At 40.7% G+C, this 26,539-nt stretch overlaps 1 protein-coding gene across 12 annotated transcripts in view; it reads left to right on the forward strand.

Annotated features, from left to right (window-relative positions):
- Window positions 1-26,539, forward strand: part of APBB2 (amyloid beta precursor protein binding family B member 2) — a 341,418-nt gene that overhangs the window by 193,984 nt on the left and 120,895 nt on the right. For 7 of the 12 annotated variants that reach the window (XM_074951507.1, XM_074951505.1, XM_074951508.1 and 4 more), the window contains one exon: window positions 25,790-25,998. In XM_074951507.1, the coding sequence (XP_074807608.1) occupies window positions 25,790-25,998 (209 nt within the window). Of the gene's footprint in view, window positions 1-14,462; window positions 14,669-25,789; window positions 25,999-26,539 lie in introns of those variants that run through there. The other 5 variants (XM_074951513.1, XM_074951506.1, XM_074951512.1 and 2 more) reach the window with 3 other exon arrangements.

Below are 26,539 nucleotides of genomic sequence, written 5' to 3' on the forward strand. Positions count from 1 at the left end.
TCTTTTTATTTGTGTATAAATACATAACAGAAATTTCATTTGAAGAAAAGTTCATACGTGGCATTTGCACAGCAGGTCAATTATATTTTGTTTTATACATTAGAGTGTCATGCCCAGGGGAATGGCAAGTGTGGAGAAAGATGCAGAGCAAGTAAACAGAAAAGCTCTTAGGGACAAAAGCTCTGAAACCATGGCCTTAATTTTTTTAATTAACATTCTATGTATTTATTTTAAACAGACTCCTTAACTACTGAACACAGCTATAGCAGTACACTTAGGAATATCATCCATTATGAATGCTATTCATTGGTGCTTAGCAAATAAGAAAAAAATATAATATGTATCTCAAATCCCATCAAGAAACCCATGAAACAAACCTAAAATGACAGGTTTCAGAGTAGCAGCTGTGTTAGTCTGTATCCGCAAAAAGAAAAGGAGTACTTGTGGCACCTTAGAGACTAACAAATTTATTTGAGCATAAGCTTTTGTGAGCTACAGCTCACTTCATCGGATGCATTCAGTGGAAAATACAGTGAATTCATCCAATGAAGTGAGCTGTATGCATCCGATGAAGTGAGCTGTAGCTCATGAAAGCTTATGCTCAAATAAATTTGTTAGTCTCTAAGGTGCCACAAGTACTCCAAACCTAAAATGGTATCACTTCTGCAGGCCAAAACACAGTATTGCCTCTGATTCCTTGTGCTTAGCCAGTGACTTCCACCAGTGGTTTGACTGTCTTTAAAACTTGGCAGCAAATTTGCTGTTTGAATTTTTTCTATTTAATTTAAATTATTTCAATAGATTACAGTTTAATTTTAGATATATTTATTTTAAAAAAATAAACCTGTACTTAAACAAAAAATTAATCATCCATTTTTATTTACCCTGCTTTCTTCAAAATGGGGGGTAGAGGGGTCAGGGGAGAGGAGTACAGAAACTTAAGAGTGAACAGGATTACAACAGTAAATGAGAAGGGCGATAGAGATTTAGGAAAGGTGACAAAATTAGTTTGAAAAACACCAACCACAGTTTTTAAAATTGTGTTTTAAAATTTTATCTCAATATTTTTAATAATAATAAAAAAGTCATTCCACATTAAATAAAATTTGTTTTAAATTTATTGTCATAGTTTCAGGTAACTGTACCTTTATTCTCCCTTCGGTGGTCCGCTCCAGGAGTTTCCAGTCAGGTCTCAGGTCTTCAGCTGTCACCTGTCTCTGGGTAGGGACCCTTGCCCCCTCCTACTTGAACAGGTATTATAAAGCTGCACAACTTCCTATTTTATACTGTGATATCCCCCAGAAAGAGACTGCCTAGACAGACCAGCGCCTGTGCTTCGCTTTGTCTTGGAAGGCTGTGTTATAAATGATCAGACAGCCTCTTCTGAGCAAGCACATTTTTTCTTAAGGTAAAAACATTACAGAGAAAACATATTAGAACAATAAAAGAACCTACACACGTGCTGAAAAGTTCAGCACAGTTCACCCCCCAACCTAGGGGTCTGGTAGGTTTGTGTTTCAAAACCCACAACTGGGTTTTCTCCTTGGTTACAAGTTCATCTGTCTTAGATCTAGAACAAAGGCTTTGCAGATTGACCAGGTCTTTACCATGTGATTAGACTAATCCATGTGGACACAAAGTTGCAGTATTTTTCTGATTTTAAATGGTTCTTGGGTAATTGTCAAAGGGTGGCTGGCCCCTTCAGGGGAGGTGGCCCTCTGTCCACCTGCAAAAAGCTTAAATCACCTTTCCAGATAGCAAAAATGACGGTCATGTGACCAGTGAATCAGCAAACCCAGTCAGGCCTCTTATAAGGGAGAGGCCTAAGAGAGAGTGAGGGCTCAAGTGGTAGCTGGTAACATTCCAACTAGATGTAGGGTTGGGAGTGCCAGACAGGACAAAGCCTGGAGAGCTGTAGCTGGCTTCAGGCAGCAACTGCGGGGGGCAAGACTACCTCGTAGTCTTGGGATTAAGTTTGAACTTTACCTGATTGAAGGCTCCTGTTTCCAGGGGAGGGAAGAGACTTGAGTGGAGCCTAGGAAGGGTGGAAAAGCTGTACCTTGCTTGGAAACTTGAAGGTGGACAGAACTTGGGGTGGAAGTGCTGTGTGAAACTGGAGAAGAAGAGGATTTATACTGAGTTTATTTTATATGAATAAACCAGACTTCAAGAAGGGGTTCTGTTATTGGACACAAGCCTTTTGGGGGTTATTGAGGAACCCAAGAAGGGAAACCGAGGCAGAGCCTGAAGAGCAACCCCAGCCATGAGGGGGCACTCAGGAGGTGGATGACCATTTTACAGTGTTCAATAAGGGTTTGTCAATATCATTTACTGTACATTGTTTTATTTTATCAAATGTAACAGGGTCAGATAGGCATATAAACTAGCGCCTATGAAGTATGGATAGAGGGCCTCATATTTGTAAAATTATAGTACTAAGATGATAAGAGCAAAAGATCTAAGCAGATTTAACCGAATTAAGGCAATAGTCTTTTTAATGCTGGATGGGTGTATAGAAGATCATGAATTACTCAGAGCTCACTTAATACCAAGAGCCAGGTATATGCTATGAGAAAAGTTTGTAATGGGAGGTTTAAACTGAGTGCAATGGGATACTTGAAAATAAACTTCCAAGTTACCAGCATCCCTCAAGTTCTACAGAAGATCTGATCTCATCTTCTTCTCCCACAGTCAGAATCTTCCCATATTTTCAAACACTCATTCTGCCCCCCCAAATTCCCTTCCTTAAAACACCTCTCTTTCACGATGTCTTTCAACAACAAACATACAACTACAGGAAAATGTATCCGCAAAAAGAAAAGGAGGACTTGTGGCACCTTAGAGACTAACAAATTTATTTGAGCATAAGCTTTCGTGAGCTTCAGCTCACTTCATCAGATGCATCGGATGGAAAATGTGTGTGTAATATAGAACATGTTACCACACAGAAAACTGCATTCAGCTGAAGTTAAGTTCCCTGTCAAATAGGAAGAGAAAATGGGTACAGTTAATAACAAACCAACCCCACAAACATTAGAAATCCAGGGAACAGAGCGTTGAGGTTGCATTTAAGAAGGCCCTCAGATGACCTTAATTACACTGTCTCTATAGTACATCCTTCCTCCTTTGCATGTAAATTATTGGAAATGTGCTGTATGGAGTATTGGCTTTATTATTTGTTTCATGCATTCATGTCTCAATACTGAGTGTAGTGATTTGTCATCAGCATAACTTGCTCTTTTCACTTAGTACTGTAATAACATGATATGAGGTGCTGTGGCTGCCACCAGGAATCCCAGGGCCCTCCAGTATGCGATCAGTCTAATGCACATGTTGAGTATGACACTAAAAAAGTGATGAAGCAGGGCAACCAATCTACGCTTAAAAATGAGAAATTCTAGTTGTTGTTTTTTTATTACTGATAAAATGAAACCAGTTTTGAAATAGGAATGGATGAGGTAGTATGTTTTTTCTGGGTAAGAAAGGGCAGCCATGAAGACCCCTTGTGGTGAAACAGAAGATGGCTGTATATAGTGTACTCTCCAAATGGTGGTTGGTCTTGTTGACTGCATTGGGCCTGAGGAAATCTGGAAACAGGTCCCAGTACTGACCCAGATTTTCTTTGTGACCTTGGGCAAGTCATTGTTCCTCTTGTGTTAAATGAGAATTGTACTCCTTCACCTTTCAGGATTGTTACAAAGATAACATTTTTAATGTGTATGAGGTGCTAATTGGTATGGGAGCCATATAAATATTTAGGCCGATAAAATACTTTGTATGGGAATAATGCTAAAACTCTCTTCATGCCTCAAAAACGTGAGTTAATTGCACCAAAAGCATTAAAGAGAGCATGTACGTTGTCATTATGTTGAAAGAACTACAGTTTACAGACTTTAAACTTTGAATAGTAGCTTGAGGAACTTATTAGCCTTGTGTGGCCTTCTATTAGACCTCACCCTGCTTAAACACAGGATTCTCTTAACTCAGAAAGGGACTAAACTTGAACAATCGAGATGACAATTGCTGCAGCAGATTAGAAGGAATATACTGTATATGCATAAACCTAGAGAAACACATAGCAACAGTGCCTGAGAGATACAAAGCAGTTATTGCTGCCAAGGTTTGCCATACAAAATGCTGATTTTAAAAAAACTAAAACAGATTTAATTTCGGAGACTTAAGTTATAATTCAGTTTTATGTTGTATTTTGAATGAATCATAAATTTTTTTGAAAAAGAGGCTTGTTCTAATGCATTTGCACATTACTGTAAATGGACCTGTCAGAGTAAAGCAGTTTTAGTTCATCCATCATTCGAATTATGTCTTTGCACCACTCTCAACTGTCCAGCTTCACTGCCCTTTAATTAGCTGAATTCAGTATGTACAGAAAATGCTAACAAGAATCCCCTTGAAACCTCAGAATGAATTGCTGCATTTTATGCAATTGCTCCTCCTGAGAAGCATAATCTAGCATTTGCTTCTCCATACTGTGCTCTTCTGAGGTCAGAGGGTTATACAGGTTTTTGTGCTAGCAAAATTCTTTCCTAATATAATTTGTCCAATATCTCACTTTTTATGTAGATTTTTTCCAATTTAAAATTTTCATCCTAACTCCCCCCTCCCAAAATTGCCATTTTCTCCAGTTTAATAATCTAAATGGATTTTCAAGAACTTACTACGTTCCTATTAGATTTTTCCCTCTTCCCCCTAAGTGGGAATTAAATATGACTTCACTGACTTCAGTAAATACACTGGACCCTCACTAGAACACGCGTCTATATAGCGCGAATTCACATATAACGCGGTTGCGTCCATGAATCCCAAATTTAATTACTTTAATTGGACTTCATTTTAACGCGGTCCCCGCTATAACACGGTCCCTGGGTTAACGCGGTACCATGCATGGATCCCAAATCCCGCGTTCTAGCAAGGGTCCGGTATACTAAACATTGACTGTCTTTCTGTATTCTCTAAGAAAGGTTGGTTTTTACTGAAGAAACTGTGGGTCCAGAGCCTGATGTTGTTCTTCAATATAAGAGTTTTATGACATATTTATCATGGTGAAATTAGGACATATGTTCTATCTTTAATGTCTCATGTCAAAAATAAGTACTATGACAATGGGCTGCAGGTAACTCAAACTACATGTATTTACAGTCATTCCTAGGCAAAGCAGACCTTGTACTGCAAAAGGCTAAGGTGCAGGAGATCATGAACTCTGTAGTGCTTTATTATGTCAAAGTATCTCAACACTTGATGATTAAGCCTCGCAATACCACATCTGGCACTTGGGAAACTGACGTTCAGTGACTTTACAAAGGTCACTTAGATATTGCACACTGACTACAATCAAAAGTTTAAACTCCCTACACAGGTATATTCCAGGGTGCAGAATCTGGTCCCAGCTGTATAACAGAGAGCACCACAATGCAGAGGCTTCTCTTTAGCTTTGCAGGCATTCTGTATCTTGGGATCAGGGGGACATTTCTGAGTTCATCACTTTTGGTTTCTGTCTTTGCAGACTGATGCTTACTATTTTGCTTGCTTGTTCTAGATGATGCTTATGTTGTATCTGAATTGTGAAATGCTTTCAAATGAAACTCTTATTGGTTTCCTTCTAATTTCACTTACGGCAGTTTTATACCAGTGGAATACCATTGATTTCCGTGGAGTTACTCCTGATTTGCATTGATGTAAGAGGAGAATTAGGTCCTGTATTTTACTTGTCAGCTATCCGAATAAGAGTCTCTCTAAATATATTATAATGCCTTGTAGAATCCTGTTCTCTGAGGGGAAAAGAGGGGGCAGAGGCTTGCCTAGTACTTTGTCACACCAAGCGGTAAGAGAGCAGATGCTGTTTGTTCCTTCAAGAGGGCACTATTCAGTGGGGTAGGTACCAGAGCTCACAATTTTTACACAGCAGTCCACTTTTCCTGGTCTGCAGAGAAGAACTATATTGTTGAGGAACACCAATTTTGGTCAACTGGAACGATTTGTGCTTTGGAATAGTCTGTGACGAGAGAGTACCTTAAAAATGCAACAGCTTCGGTCCCAATGAATCTAAAAGAAGTTAGATCTAGACCCTACTGTGTATTGAACTGATTTTTTTAAAAGGAAAATCTTATGCCATCTAGTGGACAAAATAAAGAACCAGCTTCTTAAATAACCATTTGAAAGAGACCCACTAATGTTGATGCTTACCTGCTATAGCAATTGTATTTATCGGCTGGGTTGAGGCTTACCTGCTATAGCAATTGTATTTATCAGCTGGGTAACTGTCTCACTTGCTGTAGCAAATAATTAGTACTTTTTTGTGCTACGAGGATGAAGACTATTTAGACTAGGCTACAATAAAATCTGAATCAACAAAATGCATTTGTGGATTACAAAACTGAACATTGCCAAAAACAAAAGGGTCTGGCAGATGCCTCTTTCTTTTTACTTACCCATTGATCTTGACCTGGTTTTGAGATTCAAGCAGGAGAATGAAGTCTCTCTGATAACACTTCTGGTGTTAGAAGGAAGAAAATTTTCTTTCAAAGCAGCAATAATTTGTCCTTTTTATACGTGTTATTTGAGGCCCTGCTTCAGCAAGGTATTTAAACAGATACCTCAGTGAGACACTTGCTGAACTATACTGGTGAATAATAACCTGTGTTCAGATACTTCCCCCCCCTCCTGGGATGAGAATGACAGAGGTCATTCTTTTTTAATTCAATATTTGAACAGCTATTGGTTTGAATTACTAAGAGCGTTGTACCTTGAGACTTTTTTGTAGTGACACCACATTAAAACTCAATTAAAGACTGCTGAGTGAATTTTACAGGTAATTCTTTACATACTGGTGCTCAGGAAAAGCAGATATCTCTGTGTTTTCCTTGTACCTTTCCTTTTGACTGTGTAGACACAATAGAAAAATTGGCAGAAAAATAAACTATTCTAACATCAAATTACAACAGGAAGATTTCAGAGTGGTAGCAAATACCAAAATACCAAAAACCAAGCAAATACTCACCAGCAACCACACAACAAAAACACTAACCTAGGAACCTATCCTTGCAACAAAGCCCGTTGCCAACTCTGTCCACATATCTATTCAAGGGACACCATCATAGGACCTAATCAGATCAGCCACACTATCAGAGGCTCGTTCACCTGCACATCTACCAATGTGATATAGGCCATCCTGTGTCAGCAATGCCCCTCTGCCATGTACATTGACCAAACCGGACAATCTCTACACAAAAGAATAAATGGACACAAATCAGATGTCAAGAATTATAACATTCAAAAACCCAGTCAGAGAACACTTCAACATCCTTGGTCACTCAATTTCAGACCTAAAAGTCGCAGTTCTTCAACAAAAAAAACTTCAAAAACAGACTCCAACGAGAACCTGCAGAATTGGAATTAATTTGCAAACTGGACACCATTAAATTAGGCTTGAATAAAGACTGGGAGTGGATGTGTCATTACACAAAGTAAAAACTATTTCCCCATGCTATTTTTCCCCCTACTGTTACTCACACCTTCTTATCAACTGTTTGAAGTGGGCCATCCTGATTATCACTACAAAAGTTTTTTTTCTCCTGCTGATAATAGCCCACCTTAACTGATTAGTCTTGTTACAGTTGGTATGGCAGCACCCATTTTTTCATTTTCTCTGTGTATATATATCTTCCTACTGTATTTTACACTACATGCATCCGATGAAGTGGGTTTTAGCCCATGAAAGCTTATGCCCAAATAAATTTGTTAGTCTAACAGGAAGATTGGATGTCTAAAGTTATTTGTAATAGGATGGGGAAATTTATCTGTGTTAGAGGCGAAATGCCATGGTATTAATTTATCAATATGCTCAGTCTCTTTAATATGTCATAATGATATATTATGTACTAAATATTTATATATATTAGAAAAATCTAAAATGAATCCTAATTAAGGAGAGAAACTTAATTTACAAACATAATCAGAATAATGGTTCTTAGTGCCATGAACTTTGTGACAGATTTTGAGTTGCTCAGTTATAATTTATGAATATTATGTTCTATTTGTCGGATTTTTTTTTGGAAGGGGGTTACTGTCTGAATACAAGGGGTTAATTCAATCAAGAGCTGGCTGCAGGTAGGCAGGAAATAGGACAGAAGCTTCACATATCCACCCATTTACTCACCCTTAAGGGACTGTGCTAGACCATTTGCATTGATATCCCACATCTTTACACCACATTGAGCTCAACAGACCAGTTTGTTTCTCACATACTGGAGTGAGTGGAGAAGTAAGCCCCGCCTCCACACACTCCCTCATTTGAATTCTCACTTTTGGTGAGATGGTGACAAGCAGAGGGGGAAGGATCCATTTTCCTCTTCCTAGCTGCTTCATTTACATCTTCAGGAGCAGCTGGCTACTGTGAGTGGTCCAAACTGTTTGCTGGCCTCTGCTGCAGACTTAGACCCGGGGCTAAATTCACACCATTTCCCAGTAAAATATTAAATGGAATATCCTCTGACATTCCCACCACTAGCTTCCCTGTATAAACCTAGCAGGGTTTGGGGATTTGGTACAGGCAGGGCAAATGTTTTTACCCTTGGAGCTTTCACCCCATCTCTCTGTCTGCCAGCACCTGCTGCGTTTTCATCACAAGGGGTTTTACTAAGATGAGGGCAGTGCCAGTGTACCTCCACCCCTTGAATGTCTCTCCACTAATCTTCTGCCCGCATTGGAGATCTGGGAGTTCCCATTAGTACAGCAAGATATATACACAAATGCCTGGGGAATGAACTTTGCCACCTGTACATCGTATGACCCAGATGAGCTGGCTGTGTAATTTCCTCCCTCTGGAGGCCAAGTAATATAGTTATTTCTATACAGTTGGACAGTCTATCTCTATCCCACCAGCTGGACAGTCAGTCAGTTAACTTGTAGTGGCTCACTCTCAGCCCCTGGAGCCTGATCCCTGGGCAGTCTGCCCACTTGTGCCCGGTTCCCTGATCGTTAAAATGCCTCCAATCTCTGTGACTTCCTTTCGGAAGTTGTCTTGGAGCTGCTGCTCCCCCTAGTTTGGGATTACTTGCTTCCTGTTGCTGGAGTGAACCCACATGTTCCCCCTTGCTAGGGTCCCATGCTTGGGCCAGTTCTCCTTGGGCTTCTTGTATCCAGACCTGCTATCTACATATTCATCAGTCAGCTGGCCTGCAGTACTGGGGTCTTCTGGCTTCCGATCACTTACCCACATTCTAAGATCATGGGGACAGAAATTATAAAAAGTTCAACCCAACCACTTCATACAGCTCATTTATGGTAGTGCTGCCCCCAGCTTAGTTGCCATCTCCATATAGGTCATCCCTTTTTGTTTTTGGATTCTTCACCCCTCCCCCTCCATCTTTCCCTTGGGAATCTGTTCAAATTTAGGAAGCAAGGCAATTTTAAATTGTTAATAGTCCACACAGTCTGTCCCTTCCATTTGGCAGTAGGCATCTATGCCTTTTGTACTGAGTAAGGGAGTAAGAAAACACTGATATGCAGGGTCTATCCTTTTTAAGTCACAGGCCTTCGCAAAGGTGTGACATAAGCAATGGTATCCTTACCCTCCTTAAACTAGGGCAACAGTTCTATGCTCCTTGGGGAGTTGGCATTCAGTGTTCTAATCCCTTCTTACTGGATTATTGGGTGCCTGGCTCTGGGTGTCAGCACTGCTGCTCCCATTTTCTTTCTCAGATAGCAGCTTTTCCCTCTCAGATTCCAGCATCTGCCACTCCAGGATCTGTGGATTCGGGAAACCTGATCAGAATGGGGCCCCGATGCTGCAGACATTTTGGTCATACTCCATACTTACTGCTGAGAACTTGTCCTTCCTTGACTCTCCCAATCCCACTGGTTCATTCTGGCCTTTGTTTTCCTTGACCTTTGCAGGTGAATTGTCTCCTTCCTCAGAGTCCTCACCCAGTTCTGGACTATGATGCATTTTCTGGTCATCTGAGTACAGCTGGCTAACCAACTGTGTGTCTTTTTTATCTTTTTAGGTTCTTGCTTCCTTTCTCTGCAGAACTCTGCTTTTTAATGAGCTGCTCATGTCTCATTATCATGCCTCTGTTTTCACTAACAAGGTCAGCTCCCAGACTGCTGCGCTGGGCATCACAAAATGGGGAAGAGATGGCCAGCCCTCTGTGGAGATAGAGGTGGTTAGGGACTATTTAGAAAAGCTGGACGTGCACAAGTCCATGGGGCCGGACGAGTTGCATCCGAGAGTGCTGAAGGAATTGGCGGCTGTGATTGCAGAGCCCTTGGCCATTATCTTTGAAAACTCGTGGCGAACGGGGGAAGTCCCGGATGACTGGAAAAAGGCTAATGTAGTGCCAATCTTTAAAAAAGGGAAGAAGGAGGATCCTGGGAACTACAGGCCAGTCAGCCTCACCTCAGTCCCTGGAAAAATCATGGAGCAGGTCCTCAAAGAATCAATCCTGAAGCACTTACATGAGAGGAAAGTGATCAGGAACAGTCAGCATGGATTCACCAAGGGAAGGTCATGCCTGACTAATCTAATCGCCTTTTATGATGAGATTACTGGTTCTGTGGATGAAGGGAAAGCAGTGGATGTATTGTTTCTTGACTTTAGCAAAGCTTTTGACACGGTCTCCCACAGTATTCTTGTCAGCAAGTTAAGGAAGTATGGGCTGGATGAATGCACTATAAGGTGGGTAGAAAGCTGGCTAGATTGTCGGGCTCAACGGGTAGTGATCAATGGCTCCATGTCTAGTTGGCAGCCGGTGTCAAGTGGAGTGCCCCAGGGGTCGGTCCTGGGGCCGGTTTTGTTCAATATCTTCATAAATGATCTGGAGGATGGTGTGGATTGCACTCTCAGCAAATTTGCGGATGATACTAAACTGGGAGGAGTGGTAGATACGCTGGAGGGGAGGAATAGGATACAGAAGGACCTAGACAAATTGGAGGATTGGGCCAAAAGAAATCTGATGAGGTTCAATAAGGATAAGTGCAGGGTCCGACACTTAGGACAGAAGAATCCAATGCACCGCTACAGACTAGGGACCGAATGGCTAGGCAGCAGTTCTGCGGAAAAAGACCTAGGGGTGACAGTGGACGAGAAGCTGGATATGAGTCAGCAGTGTGCCCTTGTTGCCAAGAAGGCCAATGGCATTTTGGGATGTATAAGTAGGGGCATAGCGAGCAGATCGAGGGACGTGATCGTTCCCCTCTATTCGACACTGGTGAGGCCTCATCTGGAGTACTGTGTCCAGTTTTGGGCCCCACACTACAAGAAGGATGTGGATAAATTGGAGAGAGTCCAGCGAAGGGCAACAAAAATGATTAGGGGTCTAGAGCACATGACTTATGAGGAGAGGCTGAGGGAGCTGGGATTGTTTAGTCTGCAGAAGAGAAGAATGAGGGGGGATTTGATAGCTGCTTTCAACTACCTGAAAGGGGGTTCCAAAGAGGATGGCTCTAGACTGTTCTCAATGGTAGCAGATGACAGAACGAGGAGTAATGGTCTCAAGTTGCAATGGGGGAGGTTTAGATTGGATATTAGGAAAAACGTTTTCACTAGGAGGGTGGTGAAACACTGGAATGCATTACCTAGGGAGGTGGTAGAATCTCCTTCCTTAGAGGTTTTTAAGGTCAGGCTTGACAAAGCCCTGGCTGGGATGATTTAACTGGGAATTGGTCCTGCTTCGAGCAGGGGGTTGGACTAGATGACCTTCTGGGGTCCCTTCCAACCCTGATATTCTATGATTCTATGATTCATTTTTCCTGTGTGTCTTCTCCTATTCTTTCCACAAAGAACGTCTGACAGTTCTCTTGCTTTTTTCCTTTTACAATAGTTGTGTTTGCTGCTGCTGTTGCTCATTGTATATTCCCCAGTCACCTTCATCCCACCACGCACCCACCAATAGGTCATGGTTACAGGGCTTCTTTGACCTCTCTCTGGTCTCTGAGGGTATGATGACATGGTAATTGAACACCTGCAGTTGGCCTGAGTCAGCTGACCTGGGCCAGCCATGGGAGTTTAATTGCTGTGTAGACATACCCTGAGTGCACCTCCTCCAAGACTTAGTCCTTAAGCCTTTCCCTCTCTGGGATGATATCCCGTTATTCTCCCACTCTTAGACTGGGCCTGGGGCTACAGCACCTTGTATACCAATGGTGGTTACTCAGCAGGCCCAGTACCTGCAAGTCTTCCCTTCAAAAGCTTGTTGTCGGTGGTTAATACATTGACTAGACCTTATACTAAGGCAGAGGCTCTCAACCTTTCCAGACTACTGTACCCTTTCAGGAGTCTGATTTGTCTTGCATACCCACAAGTTTCACCTCACTAAAAAAATTACTTGCTTACAAAATCAGACATAAACATACAAAAGTGTCACAGCACACTATTACTGAAAAATTGCTTACTTTGTCACTTTTACCATATAATTACAAAATAAATCAATTGCAATATGAATATTGTACTTAGATTTCAGTGTATAGAATATAGAGCAGTATCAGCAAGTCACTGTCTGTTTGTACTGACTTCACTCATGCTTTTTATGTAGCTGGTGTAAAACTAGACAAATATCTAGATGAGTTGATGTACCCCCTGGAGGACCTCTGCATACCCCCAGGGGTACACATACCCCTGGTTGAGAACCACTGTATTAAGGTATTGTGTAATCTTACTAGTAGGAACATAGGAAAGCATGAAAGAACATAAAGGATTTTAAAACAGAAGGCCTATACAGGTGTCTGTCTTACCTAGAGGCTTGCCATCCGTTGCAGAAATCCCAGGCAGGTGCTTTGCCAGACCCCTGGCCTCTTGGGTCTGTGCCTGGATGAACCACTTCTCATCAACTCCCAACAACTACTCCCCTCGTCCCTTGAATGTCACTTTTATCCAGTGGTGAAAGTAATATAAAAGATTTACCGGTACATGAGCCACTGTAAGGGGCGGGGCCTTCGGCGGAAGGGGTAGGGCTGTGGGTCAGCCTCTCCCAGCCAGCCCTTCCATGCTGCCTGGCCCATGCCACCTGGGGTTCCAGCAGTGGTTTAAAAGGGCCCAGTGCTCCGGCCACTACTGGGAGCCCTGGCCCTTTTAAATTGCTGGGCCCTGGGGCAGCTGCCCCTTTTCCCTCCCACCCCCCTGTCAGCGGCGGCCCTGGATGGGGTTGGGGAAGAGGCAGCGCCGTTAAAGCGCTGTCATGGCAGTGTGTTAATGTCGGGCTGTGTACAGGCCGGTACCGGCAGCCACTTCTTAATGGTACGCCATACCGGCCCACTTTCACCTCTGCTTTTATCCCCCCCAGAAGCCCATTTGTCGTAGTTCTCCTGTGTTTACAAATTGGGATCCCACCCTCTTGAAAAACTGGTCAGTTGAGCTGGATAAAGAGGTAGGAGGTGAGAACAAATGGATCTAGTATTGTCCCTCAAGTATAGATATGGACATGAGAGGCTGGGCATCTGAATGAATATTCATGAGAGTACCCAGGCCCTACAATAGGCCAAGCCACCACGTAGCTGGATGGAAAGCTTTCCATCATTGACCCTTCAGCTCTTCATTGTTATTATCTACCACCAACCTTTGGGCATTAGGGGTCTGGACCTATGGACTCATTTGGCATGCCAGGGACAGCTGGTCCATTGTCTCTTACCACCAGGTCCCCAAGGAGGGGTGCAAATATATGACAATATGCACGGAATGACACCAAAGAGATCTGCAGTACTGTATTACTGCTATTTATTTATGTGGCTTGACTCTTTCTTGTCTTTAGTGACCTGTGTTAATAAAAGTGGCCAAGGTTTTGCTTTGCCCTCAATGTGAGTGTCTATGCCTTGCACCTTAGAGTTCCCTACAAGTTACTGAACATGTTAGTTTTAATTCTGTAATGTCTGATTCTGGGACTAAAACCCTATTAGATGCAACTCATTCAATTAGTATCAACTGGCAACCAATACAATTATTAACCATTAAAGAATCTGGCTGCAATAATATCCATAGATTATTACAGAGCAGGTCCAAATCCATCACAAGCTTCTCTTAGAATTTTTAAGAAATGACTCATTCTCTGATTGTATGCAGTGTAGTTGTAGCCAGTTCGGTCCCGGGATATTAGAGAGACAAGGTGGGTGAAGTAATATCTTTTGTTTGACCAACATCTGTTGGTGAGTGAGAAAAGCTTTTTGGTTCAATAAAAGATATTACCTCACCCGCCTTGTCTCTCTTCTCTGAATCTGGTTTAAAGGCTTGACCCTGCAGCTGTTGAAATCAATAGCAAAGTTTCCATTGACTTCAGAGAGACAGGATCAGGCTCTGTAATACTCATCCCTGCAAATTCCACTTCTGACCACTCTGCCCTGGAGCTTGAAGAAATCTTTCTCTTGTGTGCCTTTCAACACGCATGTGACTTGTTCACAGAGATTCTGCAAGGGAGATGAGCGTGTTGTCATGACAACCAGTTGCATGCTGTGAGTAAGGACTGCTACAAATGACCAGCTTCTGGCTGTTCATCGCTCCTTGTTGAGTAATGTTACCAAAATTAGACAAGTTTGTCTGATTTGTAACTACTTTTTCTAGTGACTTGCATTTTTGCTGTATTTATTTCTAAGAGAGCATTCATGCTTCTTGCTGTGATGCTTGGGAGAGACTACGTGCTGACCATCGTAATTGTGAATTATGAGGGTAGGTGGTACTGTTGATTATACTGTAGCACATGCAAAGTGATGAGAAAATGGTCTGAAATCATGCAGATTTTAAACCTGTGTGTTTGATCACCAGAACAGCATGCATAGCAGTTTAAAACGTAGTATCTGAATCCAGGTCTGTAATTGTGGTGGTTTTTTTGTTTTGTTTTTTAATTGTTTCTTAATTTGTCTGTTGCTTCACTTCAATTATCCCACATCTCTTTTCCCTCTGAAGTCTTCTGTGAACTGCAGTATGTGTAATGGGAAGAAATATGCGTCTGTTGAGGGCCAAATGCTGGCCCCACTGAAGTCAATGGGAATTTGCCATTGACTTCAGTATATAGATTGGGCTCTTGAAGCCGATATGTTTTTTTGTGAATGCATTTTATCAAAGCTCCAGGCAGGGGGAAGGAAAGTCTCTTTAATCCAGGATTAAAAACTATATAAAGAATTTTTTTCACAATTGTTATTTTTATTTTTTTTCCAAAACTGTTTTATTCCTCGTGACTCATCATTTCTCTTCCTCCCTTCTGTTTTTTTCTACTTCCACGTCTATGTCCAGCAGGGGGAATAAATAATATCCAAAGTTCATTGTATGCGACCTCATTATTTGTTTAATCCCAGCTGTGACCAGGTTTTAAATTGTTGTTTTCCTAGGCTGTCAAAACTTCGGAACAGATCCTGCTCTTAGGTCCCAATGCAGTCCTACTCTTTGCTGTCTCTGACAAGGGAAGGTTTGCAGAATCTGGTTTTATTTTGCTAACAAAACATTTTTCCAATTTGAATTCCTTCATTTATAGTATGTATCCACCATCTGCTGGAATGTGAACAGCTGTGTTATGAAATCACAGCACTGGGCTTCCAAAATAACATATTTGATTTCTCCTCAGGCTCTGATATTGGATTTACTGTGGAGAGAAATGGATGGTGGAAGAGAATGGAAGGAGATGACTTAGAGAATAACTATAGGCCAGACTGCTTTACTGATTTGTACTGGAAACTATTAACACATCACAATGGGACCAAAGCAGACATGCCAAACCCATGAAAAAAATGCAGAAATTGGGCTTGTTTTTGGCTTAATTGGCTTGTGAGTTGCTTGCTGGCTAGTTTTTGGCTTGTAGCTTGTTATAGCTTGTTGCTTTTTTTTTTTTTTATTGGCTCCTGGAAGCAGGGGCAAAGAGGGGGCAAGCAAGGGCAATGCAGGGAGAGAGTCACAGGTGCACAGCGGGTCCACCACAGTCCCAGGCTGCATGCCAGGGGGATCTAGTCATATAGAGTGTTGGGATACTTAGGTATTGGCTTGTTTTGGCCTTGTTTTGAATGGGATTAGCTTGATTTTTGGCTTATTGTGAAAGTTGGGGTGCTTATTTACCATGTGAAAGTTGGCAACTGTGGACCAAAGGTACTATCAGCCTTTAGGACAAACTCAGAACTGTTTGTCACAGTTGAAAGTTTTTGATTTTGATATACTTGACGCTAATCAAAGTCCAGCTCAAGCCCTGAATTTCAAATCTATCTCCCTTATTCCCTTATTCTCTACTTATCCATGTAGTAGAAGGACAACTATTCTGGTTTGAGGCTAAAAGCTAAAGCTTTCTGATAGAAGCATATATTTAAGGAAGGAGAGAAATGAGGTCTATAAGGTCCATATCTTTGTATAGTAAATACATTTTGCTATTCAGAAGCTTATTTTCTATATCAGCGCCTTTATCTATATATATTTTTGCTTTCAAGTATCTGGTTGTTACTACAGCCATTTGGTCTCACTGCATCATATTTTCAAACTATCCTCATTCCAGTAATAGTCTGTGAAAGAAGTCCTTCCTAAGATTAAAGGACAGATTCTCAGCTGACATAAATTGGAGTAGCTCCACCCACTGCAGTGGAGCTGTGTCAGTTTAGACTAGCTGAGGATCTGATGCTAAGCTTTTTTCCCCTGCACTTTTCAATTGTGAGTGCGATGTCCCTTTCTTGGAAGTAAAAGGGGTCTATTTTTTAAACAAATCCTTGCATGGCTCTTTTAGGTATTTTAATCTGATTATATAGTATAATCTTTTTGTCTTTTCTCATGAGATGTACCTATTTTATCATAAATTAACCTTGTTGCCCTTTTCTGAAAAGTGGGATCCTTCTTTTTTTTAAGTACACAGTGATCCAGATGCAGCCATACCATGACCTGATATTAGCATACCTTTTAATTTTGAAATCTACTTCCTTATTTATGACCCTGCACTTCTTCGGCTCTGTGCAGTGGTCCTGTACTGTAACACAGTATATTGTTCACCAATTTCCAGGCTGCTTTTCTAGGTCTTTTCTAACCATTTAATAAACATTTCTCTTTTGTGTAAATCTCTACCTTGCTATTCCTGACACTAAGAAAAAATTTTCATCCTCTTGCTTTACCCATCCAGATCCTCCTTCAGTCTCTAGCTGCAGATTGTACCATTATGTAATTACCTCCATTTAATGGTGCCAAGATGGAGCTCTATTTTTTGTAAGGATTTTTCTGTCCATGGAGTGGGTTTAACCCTTTGACCCTATCTCATGGACCAGTTTTAAATCCCTGGTTCAGTCTTTGCGTGTGCGCACGCACACTCTCGGTCTGTTTAACAGGTCCCTAAAGACTTCTCTGAAACTGAGGTAAGTCATAGCTTTGCTTTGTCCATTCTTTGTTACAGATTTCTTTAAAGAAATGTAAGGTTCATCACAATCCATTTAAATTACCCTTTCTCTCTTTTGTTACGTCTTTTCATCCCTGATAATTTTTCCTAGCATAGAAACTAGCACTATCAATCTATAATTACCAGTTCTGTGGTATCCTTCTTGTGCTAAGTAACACATACTAATGCTAGTAGTAATATTAGTTCCTTAAAGAATGTAGAGCTGAATCCCGTCCTGTCCTGTCCAGGTGTTTTGTTGAATTTGTTGCCCATGTGGCAAGATGCGTTTCTGGCCCATATCTAGAAAATACCCTGAATCAGCTAACCTGGCACAACTAGCATTTCAGCCACCTACTTTTTAATATCTGCTCCTGACATAAATATGCTCATAAAGGGGGAAATTTGGATCTCATTTACACTGGTGTAATCCAGACTTCCTCTCCTAAGGTCAGTGGAGCTACTCTGGACAGCACTAGTGTAAATAAAATCAGAATTTGGCCCAAAGTACATTAATTCCCTGTGCTAATACTTCTCCATCCTCTTTTGTTATATCTTTCTTAATTGGACCTATACCACTCTTTTTCCCAGTTATAAACAGTACTAATAAAATATTGTTCTTTCAAGCATTATATATGATCTCTTTTGATTTTTCTCATCTATCATAACCCATTTTGTGCTGTATCTTTGCACTTCTCTCTCTTTTTTTTTTTAATAAGCATTCTGTATGGGTTTGTGTCTCCCCCCCTTCCCCCCCCCCCCATTATATCTAATCCTTTCCTTTTAGTTGTGCATTTCTAAAAGGCATGTGTTTCTGCCTTAACTGATACTGAACTTACAGCTAGTCTACCTTGCCTACACTGGAAAGCATGAACCAATTAAAAGCTTCTGTCATTTGTCATAGTTAGTTTTTTAATTATGCAATTTCACAGAGCATACCAAGCTCTACCTGAGAATGGTGCAAGTCATGGTCAGGTACTAGCAAACTACAGTGTGGTGAGGTACAAAAACTGTGATCTTTGCATGCCACTGGTATGACTCCCACTTTGATCAGTGACCTTATATGACAGCCTGGTGACAATTGCCATTGAATGAAAAGTGTGTTCATGACACTGCAAAACAATGGAGAAGTAAATTGGCTCCACTTGCTGCTCTTTCCAGTTTGCCTAGCATGAGAGATCCTGTTATAATTTTGATCTTTGCCTTGTTGGGGCTAAAGAATGATTCATATTATGGGAGCAATTTGATTGCTGTCCCTTCTGTCTGAAACAGCAATAAAAAAGCAAGCAATAAAAATATTGTTATTTACAAAGGTGGTCACCAAATGCATATGCTGTGTACATTACCATCCAGTTGCACTTAGTTTGTTTCCATTTCATCCTAAGACATCAGCATTACAGTATTCACCCAGTACTGGATTCTAAAATAAATGTACCTTGAAATAAAAATTTAATTCCCCAATTTGCTAATCATCTAGCCAAACTCAGCTATCTAAATTACAGCCTACAGTATTGAATGGAGTTTATTGCTGCTATACATCAGCTCTGTGGTAGAGCCTGGCAGCTGTAGGAGAGAGTTATAAAACAGCAATACATTATTTTATGCAGGCTTGACTATACTTGGCACTTCGAAAATACAAATTGCCTTGTTCGAGGGTCCCTTCCAGCCTAAGGTCCCCTATAAATATTTACAGCTATATTTTCTTAATGTTTGTCCTCTTGAAATAGTTTATTTGGTATAGATAATTTCAGAACAGTGATGCTACAGCTTTTCTGTATGCAACAGAATATTTTGAGGCTTCAACCACGTGCAGTTCTCATTTATACTGATGATTGAATGAAGGCAGTGTTAATTCTTCCATTATAAACTCCCTTTTTCAGCCATTCATATAAAAACGCAAACATAAGCATTTATTTCTGGGTGAAACTTGATAGAGAGGGTTTCAGAAGCGAAGGTCTTAAGCCTTGTCTACGTGGGACAATTGGCTGGCATCGCTGTTGTGGAATAAGCTATTCCAGAATAGCTCCTCATGTAGACGCACTCTATTCTAGAGTAAAAATTATTTTATGTCAGAATAATTATAGTTATTCCAGAATAACTATGCCAGTCAAATTCTATAGACCAGGCCTTAATTGGCAGTCTTTACTTGGGCAAAATGCCCATGGAAAAGTATCAGGGCCCTATTACTGTGACATGTTCTTTCAAATGAATCCACCCACATCAGATCAGCTGATACTGAAATTGTCAGCACCGGATTTCAGGGTTTATAATACATTGAAATGAATTCTTACATTTCATGCTTTTCTTCGGGTGAAATCCTGGTAGAGAGTTCTCAGACCAAGTAACCAGGCTGTGTGCTCAGAGCAAGTAAGCAGAACAGAATTGGCGGCACCAGTGGGTGATGGCTGGTGGGCAACCGTTGTTCAGCTGACAATATGGAATATGGAGAAGTAGTAGATGCCCATTGGCTGTCTCTGCTCTTGCCTTCCCACGTCCCTCTTCCAGCTGCTGTGGACCTCATCTCCAAAGTGCTTGTGGGCTGTGTAGTCTCCTTGTACGGCCTTCCCCAACACATGAAAATGAGGTGTTGCTTGCTGCATTCCAGTCCTTGTGAACCTGCAGGGTTTTGGGGCCAGGATTTCAAATTTACAGATAAAGTTTCATTTTGTTTCTCTGCAGCCAGCACTGGTTCTCATTCAAAAGGACATCTTTATAGTGAGAAGGGCTAAAATCTTCCTTGCCAAAGGAATACTGGAGTTGTACAGAAAAAGCACAAACACCAAGCCCCTTAGAAAGACCCCAGCATGGAATTTTTATAGTATTTATTTATAGTGGCTGTGCTTATTGCTTAATCTATTCCAGAATGGGTCTTTTTTTCTTGCCCTGTGGTTATTATCCTTATCCATTTCATATGGGAGACTTTAGGGAAGAAGTCTTTTAAGATCATGACTCACTCTGCATGGTAAATAAACCTACCCAAATGCATAGAAATATGTGTTTACTTCATGGAATGCTTCCGTAAATCTCCATCTCTATAGTAATGTACTTTTCTGCTATTGTGAAAACAACTAGAATGGTGCTTAGATTGGGTGCTTTGAGTGATTAAAATAGATAAATGAAACAACTTCTTAATAAAACTATAATTCACAATTCCATATATTTACCTTTATTTAATTTAAAATGTGAATCCATGTTACATTGTCAATACATTTCTCTTGAAATGACACACAAGAGCAGGTGAGCTGCAAAATAACCCAGCCCTTAATGGCAGCCTTACAATTAAAAATATGTCCCTAATATGAAATATTATTAGGTCTTTGAAACGAGAGCTGCACTGGTTACAAAATCAGTTAATTAAGAGTACATACCCTAAATTCATCCCAGCACATATTTTAGTCCATCTCTGTCTTTTGCTAATAGTGTATTTTTAAGGTAATTGAACATTTATTACTTAGTGAGGTGATGTTTCTTTGGCCCTAACCCAGAGTATTTGCAACCGTATTACATGATCTGCTCCCAGATGCTTGCGAATAAAATAGAATTACATTCATCCTAATGAATTTTTGTAGAAGTCTTTTTTGTGTTATGTCTTAAGGTTTACAATGTTCTTCCTGCTGTCACAAAAGCAATTTTGATTTTTTTATACTTCAGTGTCATTCCTATTTAGATCTTACTTTGTAACCTGTTACAGTAACTATGAATAATCATATGTAATTTCCCTTGCAACTTTTAGTTGGTTGGTTTGGATGAAATCACTCAATATAAGCATAAGGTAACATTTTATATTTGCACAGTATGATGATTTTGATCTCAAACTACAACAGAAATAATCTCAAACAGTCACAGAATCATAAAAGATTAGGGTTGGAAGAGACCTCAGGAGGTCATCTAGTCCAGCCCGCTGCTCAAAGCAGGGCCAACCCCAACTAAATCATCCCAGCCAGGGCTTTGTCAAGCCGGGCCTTAAAAACCACTAAGGATGGAGATTCCACCACCTCCCTAGGTAACCCATTCCAGTACTTCACCACCCTCCTAGGGAAATAGTTTTTCCTAATAGCCAACCTAGACCTCCCCCACTGCAACTTGAGACCATTATTCCTTGTTCTGTCATCTGCCACCACTGAAAACAGCCAAGCTCCATCCCCTTTGGAACCCCCCTTCAGGTAGTTGAAGGCTGCTATCAAATCCCCCCTCACTCTTCTCTTTTGCAGACTAAATAAACCCCATTCCCTCATCCTCTCCTCTTAAAGCATATGCCCCAGCCCCCTAATCATTTTCATTGCCCTCCGCTGGACTCTCTCCAATTTGTCCATCCTTTCTGTAGTGGGGGGCCCAAAACTGGACGCAGTACTCCAGATGTGGCCTCACCAGTGCCGAATAGAGGGGAAATAATTACTTCCCTCAATCTGCTGGCAGTGCTCATACTAATTTAGTCCAATAAGCCGTTAGCCTTCTTAGCAACAAAGGCACACTGTTGACTCATATCCAGCTTCTCATCCACTGTAATCCCCAGGTCCTTTTCTGCAGAACTGCTGCTTAGCCAGTCGGTCCCCAACCTGTAGCAGTGCATGGGATTTTTCCGTCCTAAGTGCAGGACTCTGATGCACTTTATGAGTATAATACATTAAAGAAATTATTTTATCCATACTTATGTTCTGCTTCATTTAATTATTGTATGTTGTGTGGAACAAGCAGGGGCCATTTGATGATGATTTATTTCCACAAGCAACTTTAGGGTACTTTTTCTAAGATGACCTATATGAACAATAGTTAACACTAACCTCATACTTTTGAAGATCAGTGAACTTGTAGTTTGTCTATGGAGTCCAAAAACTTTAAATAAAATATTTCCTATTATTATAAAGTTGATTGAGGTTAGTTATTCACTATGTGCAAATTCAGAAAAAACACTACTCTGAGGCTGTGGTTGAGGATGGAAACAAAAGAACCATGGATCCTTTCCTACAGGGGCAGAATGACCTCACCTTCTCATAGAAGTTGTTTAGTACCTCACAAGGACTCTTTGTTCTGAGTCCCATCTAACAGAGCACTTTGTCCTCCATTTTTGTCAGGTGAGAGATTAACATCTCCATCTCTCTGCTTTCATAGCCATTCCACCCAGTTTAGGGGATGGGTTAGAGAGACCATAGGCTGTAGCACTTAGAAGGGGAAGAATATGAGTGCCTGCCTCTGTAAAAGGGATAATAATGTCTGCCTGCCATGGAAGTTTTGAGGATTAATTGGTTAATGTTCGTAAAATGCTTTGAAAAACATATGGACCGGATCCAACACCCACTGATGTCAATTCAAAGATTCCCATTGACTTCAAATGGGAATGAGTCCTAAATAAGTGTGAAGTATTCCCAAGCCCCTACCCTTTACAACTGAACTATGCCAAATTATTCATTAAATTTAAGCTTTTAATTTTTTCTCTTTATGACAAGGCAAGTTGGTTGCCTTTTCATGCTAGTATGCACTGAAAGGTCCAATGTTTTCTTTATAGACTTTGATGCAACTTTAGGATTTCATAAATTAGCTATTTCAATTTACTCTTGTATATCTGGTTCTGAAGAATAGCAGCACTGCCACCAATACCTCAGAGTGCTGGTTTAGATTTTTCAAACTCTGTGGCACACAGCTTTTTTTGGTGAGCAAAAAACTTCTGAATAACAAGTTGCTTGGGTTAAGCAAAGAGGGAGTGTGCGAAGTAAAGAGTCCAGAACAGAAAGATAGGATGAAGCTAAACTGTGGAAGGCCTTGGAGAATGAAATGAGATGCTTGAATGTGATACAGGATAGAACATAGAATTAGTAAACAAATATTTGGAATATTTAAGATATTCCTGACCTTACTGTACAAATGTTAAGGACTCTCAGATGCTGGACCTAAGTTGTGTTCATTATAACAGATGTGACTCAAAACTAAATATTAATGGAAGTCTTGTAGTTGGAGGTCTGTGAGCTCTTCAGCTCAGAATTTGCTCATCTTACTGCAGGAATAATAAACTAATGATTTGGGAACAGTATGCGGCTCCACTGGGAAAACACTGTAGTTCTTGTCAGTTACCTGGAGTACTGTGTTCAGTTCAAGTCAGCCTTGAAGGGGGGGGGGAATCTGTCAGCAAGTATGTCTGTAACAATACAGACCAAAAAAAAAAAAAAAAAAAAATTATAGTAATTTTTTTTGATTAATAGATTCCTTACTAGGCATATTAATACAGAACTTTGTGTAATTTATTTAAATTACAATACAGAACTGTATTTCCTGCACCTGTCAGAAGCAGTGCTAAGGCTTGAGGGAGTGAGGGGTAACAGAGGAGCTGAGAGAGAGGGAATGAGCCTAGGAATGCGCCTGGAGGGTGTTGGGTGTGGGTGGGAGTTGTTTCTTTGGGGCGGGAGGTGCTATTGTTAGGGTGTTGGGAAGCCTCCCCCATGCAGACCCTGGCTGACCCCAAGCCTCTCCCATTCTGTCAGGCAGGTCTGCCCCTGTCCCTGCACTCCTCATCCCCATAGGTCTCTTCAGCCCCTCTCCCTCATCCCCTAGTCACCCCACTAGTTCCTGAGCCCATGCTCCAGTCTGTCCCCCCCACTAACCATTCTGAACCCCAATCTCTGACCCCCCCAGCAGCTCTGTGTGCCCCACTCTGTCATAACCTGGCTCCGCAGGCAGGGTGCTGTGATGAACTCTACTCCTGGGGGAATTCTGCAGCACTGGGCATAGAATTTTGTACTTTCCCACATAAAAAACATTTTGCTTAAGAAGTGCTGCAGTTCCGCCTTTTGCCCACCAGAGACCGCCAGCCAGCTGTTCTAGAGCCAAGTGGCCTCTGGTGGGCAAAAGGCAGAACTGGAGCACTTCTTAGGCAAAATGGTTTTTATGCAGGAAAATACAAAATTATGCAAGACAGATGAATTCTGCACATCCACAGATGCGCAGAATTCCTCCAGGAGTAGATTAAGAAATGATGACTAAGGGGTATAGAAAATAATGAATGGTAGAGAAAGTGAATTGGGTGTGCCTATGTATCATTTTTCATAATGCAAGAACAGGAAGCATTCAGTTAAATTAATAGGCAATACATTTAAAATATTTTTTAGATGGTGGGGCTTGTTGCCACAAGATATGGTGGAGGCCAAGAGTTTAAGATTAAAAAAGCATAGGCATTTATACATATATATATTTACTGAAAACCTCCACAGTTATATAGCTAGTATAAGAATTTTTTAGTTAATATAAATATTGCAAAGCTTCATGCTTCAGGACATAAGCCAGCCAGGGGTTAGGAAGAAATGTACTTTATGGGGAAGTTGAACACCATGTTTTTTGGGGGGGAGGGGAGTGGGTTGGCACCTTCCTTTGAAGCCCCAGGTACTAACTAATGTCACAGTTAAGTTACTGGATCACTAGACAGGTCTGATATGACAATTGCTTTGTTCCTGAATTCCCCATTATCTATAGCTCCAAACACTAAGAAGAAACTATTTATTGTCCCAATTTGGTCCCTCTGGGATGGAACACAGCAGTTGTTTAAAAGCACCCAATAGCACTGTTCAGGAGTTTAATACAGAAAGCTAAGACCATGTCCCTCTATAACTGCAAGGAAACATGTAAGCAGGGAGAAAGTAATTGCCCTTGCTGGAACATGGCCAAGTTACTAGGGTTAATGTCCCCACTCTCTGAAATGCGCTCTGTGATCTTTATTCACCGCAAGTGGTGTTTGTCTCCCTAGCAGCATAAAATCTGAAGATATCTTTGGTCTGCAGGACAAAATCCTGGCCTCAGTGAAGTCAATGGGAGTTTTACCATTAATTTCAATGGGGCTGAGATTTCACCCATGGATTTTTCTTTTACCACTGTGTAAGATCAACGGTTCAAAACTATTTGTACTTTTGAGACGGCCAGTTTTAAATATGGAATGGCGTATGGTTTTCCCACTGTTCACCATTTTAAATAAGTAATTTTCTTAAGTTTCATATTGATGAAAGCTTGTGTGTAATTATTTTTTGTAAGATGATTTTCACTGTCAAAAGGAATGCTCCCTTTGTGAGTATTGTGAGTGGTAAGGGAGTTCTGAGAAAGGGGACAGGCAGGAAACAACATCACATTGCCAAGTTATTTAGTTGCATATTCTATGTTAATATACCTGCAGTTATATCCTCAGTATGGCTGGATTTTAAAGGGGGTAGTTTGAATGATGATATCAAGTAATTGCTGTATTAATGCATCTCTTATGTAAGCTGTCCATCTTGTTGTCCTCCTCTTTGTAGGTTAATTCATGCCATGTTGACCTTTTCATCTTACCTCAATGCCTAATATTGTATAATTTACTTCGGTGACTTTTATTTATTTCGGTAAAGAGCAATAGCAGTACTAATCCTTCATCACATGAGTCAAGACCAGAACTGGAAATCTAAAAAGCATTTGTGTTGAATAATACAGGTTTATTTTTCCTTTCTCAGCAGATATATGGAGTGATCACTCATTTCAGACCGACCCCGACTTGCCACCTGGCTGGAAAAAAATCAATGACATTGCTGGGATCTATTATTGGCACATACCAACAGGAACAACCCAGTGGGAACGTCCTGTCTCCATACCAACAGATCTTCAGAGCTCAAGGAAAGGATCACTTAATTCTATTACCCCATCTCCTACCCCAGAAACTGAGGTAAAATGTAGTGATCTCTTACTACTGAGTATTGAAAAGAAATTAGGATCTCTTTCAACCAGTTACTTGCACCTAAAACAGTAACATAAGCTTTAGAATCCACTATACGTTAGCATCTCTAAATGTAGCTGTTTGTTGATAATAAACCATAAATATTTTTTGTTTTTAATCACTTTGTCTCACGAAACACCTTAAAGATTTGGATGTGTTGTATGAAAGGAGACATCATATCTCGTACAAAATTAGACAGCCTGTATGTGTGATTAATGTGAAATGATTAAGGTTCCCTAGGGTTCTGAAGCAATACTTCATTACACAGGTGCAGGCTATATAAAATATTTACACATTAACAGTCTCTTGGCTAGACTCTTCGTAATTACATCTTCTCTTAGCTGTTCAGTTGCTTGGAGTGTCACACAAACACATTGGAAGTTACACTCCAGACGGTAACTACTGAACATATAGCTTATATTAAATATACAAAGCATTCTAAAGTGAAAGCACTTTAGAATCATACCAGAAAAATTATCTGAGCACAAAC

The sequence above is a fragment of the Natator depressus genome, chromosome 4 (genome assembly GCF_965152275.1).
Source record: "Natator depressus isolate rNatDep1 chromosome 4, rNatDep2.hap1, whole genome shotgun sequence".
NCBI classification, from domain to species: domain Eukaryota; kingdom Metazoa; phylum Chordata; order Testudines; family Cheloniidae; genus Natator; species Natator depressus.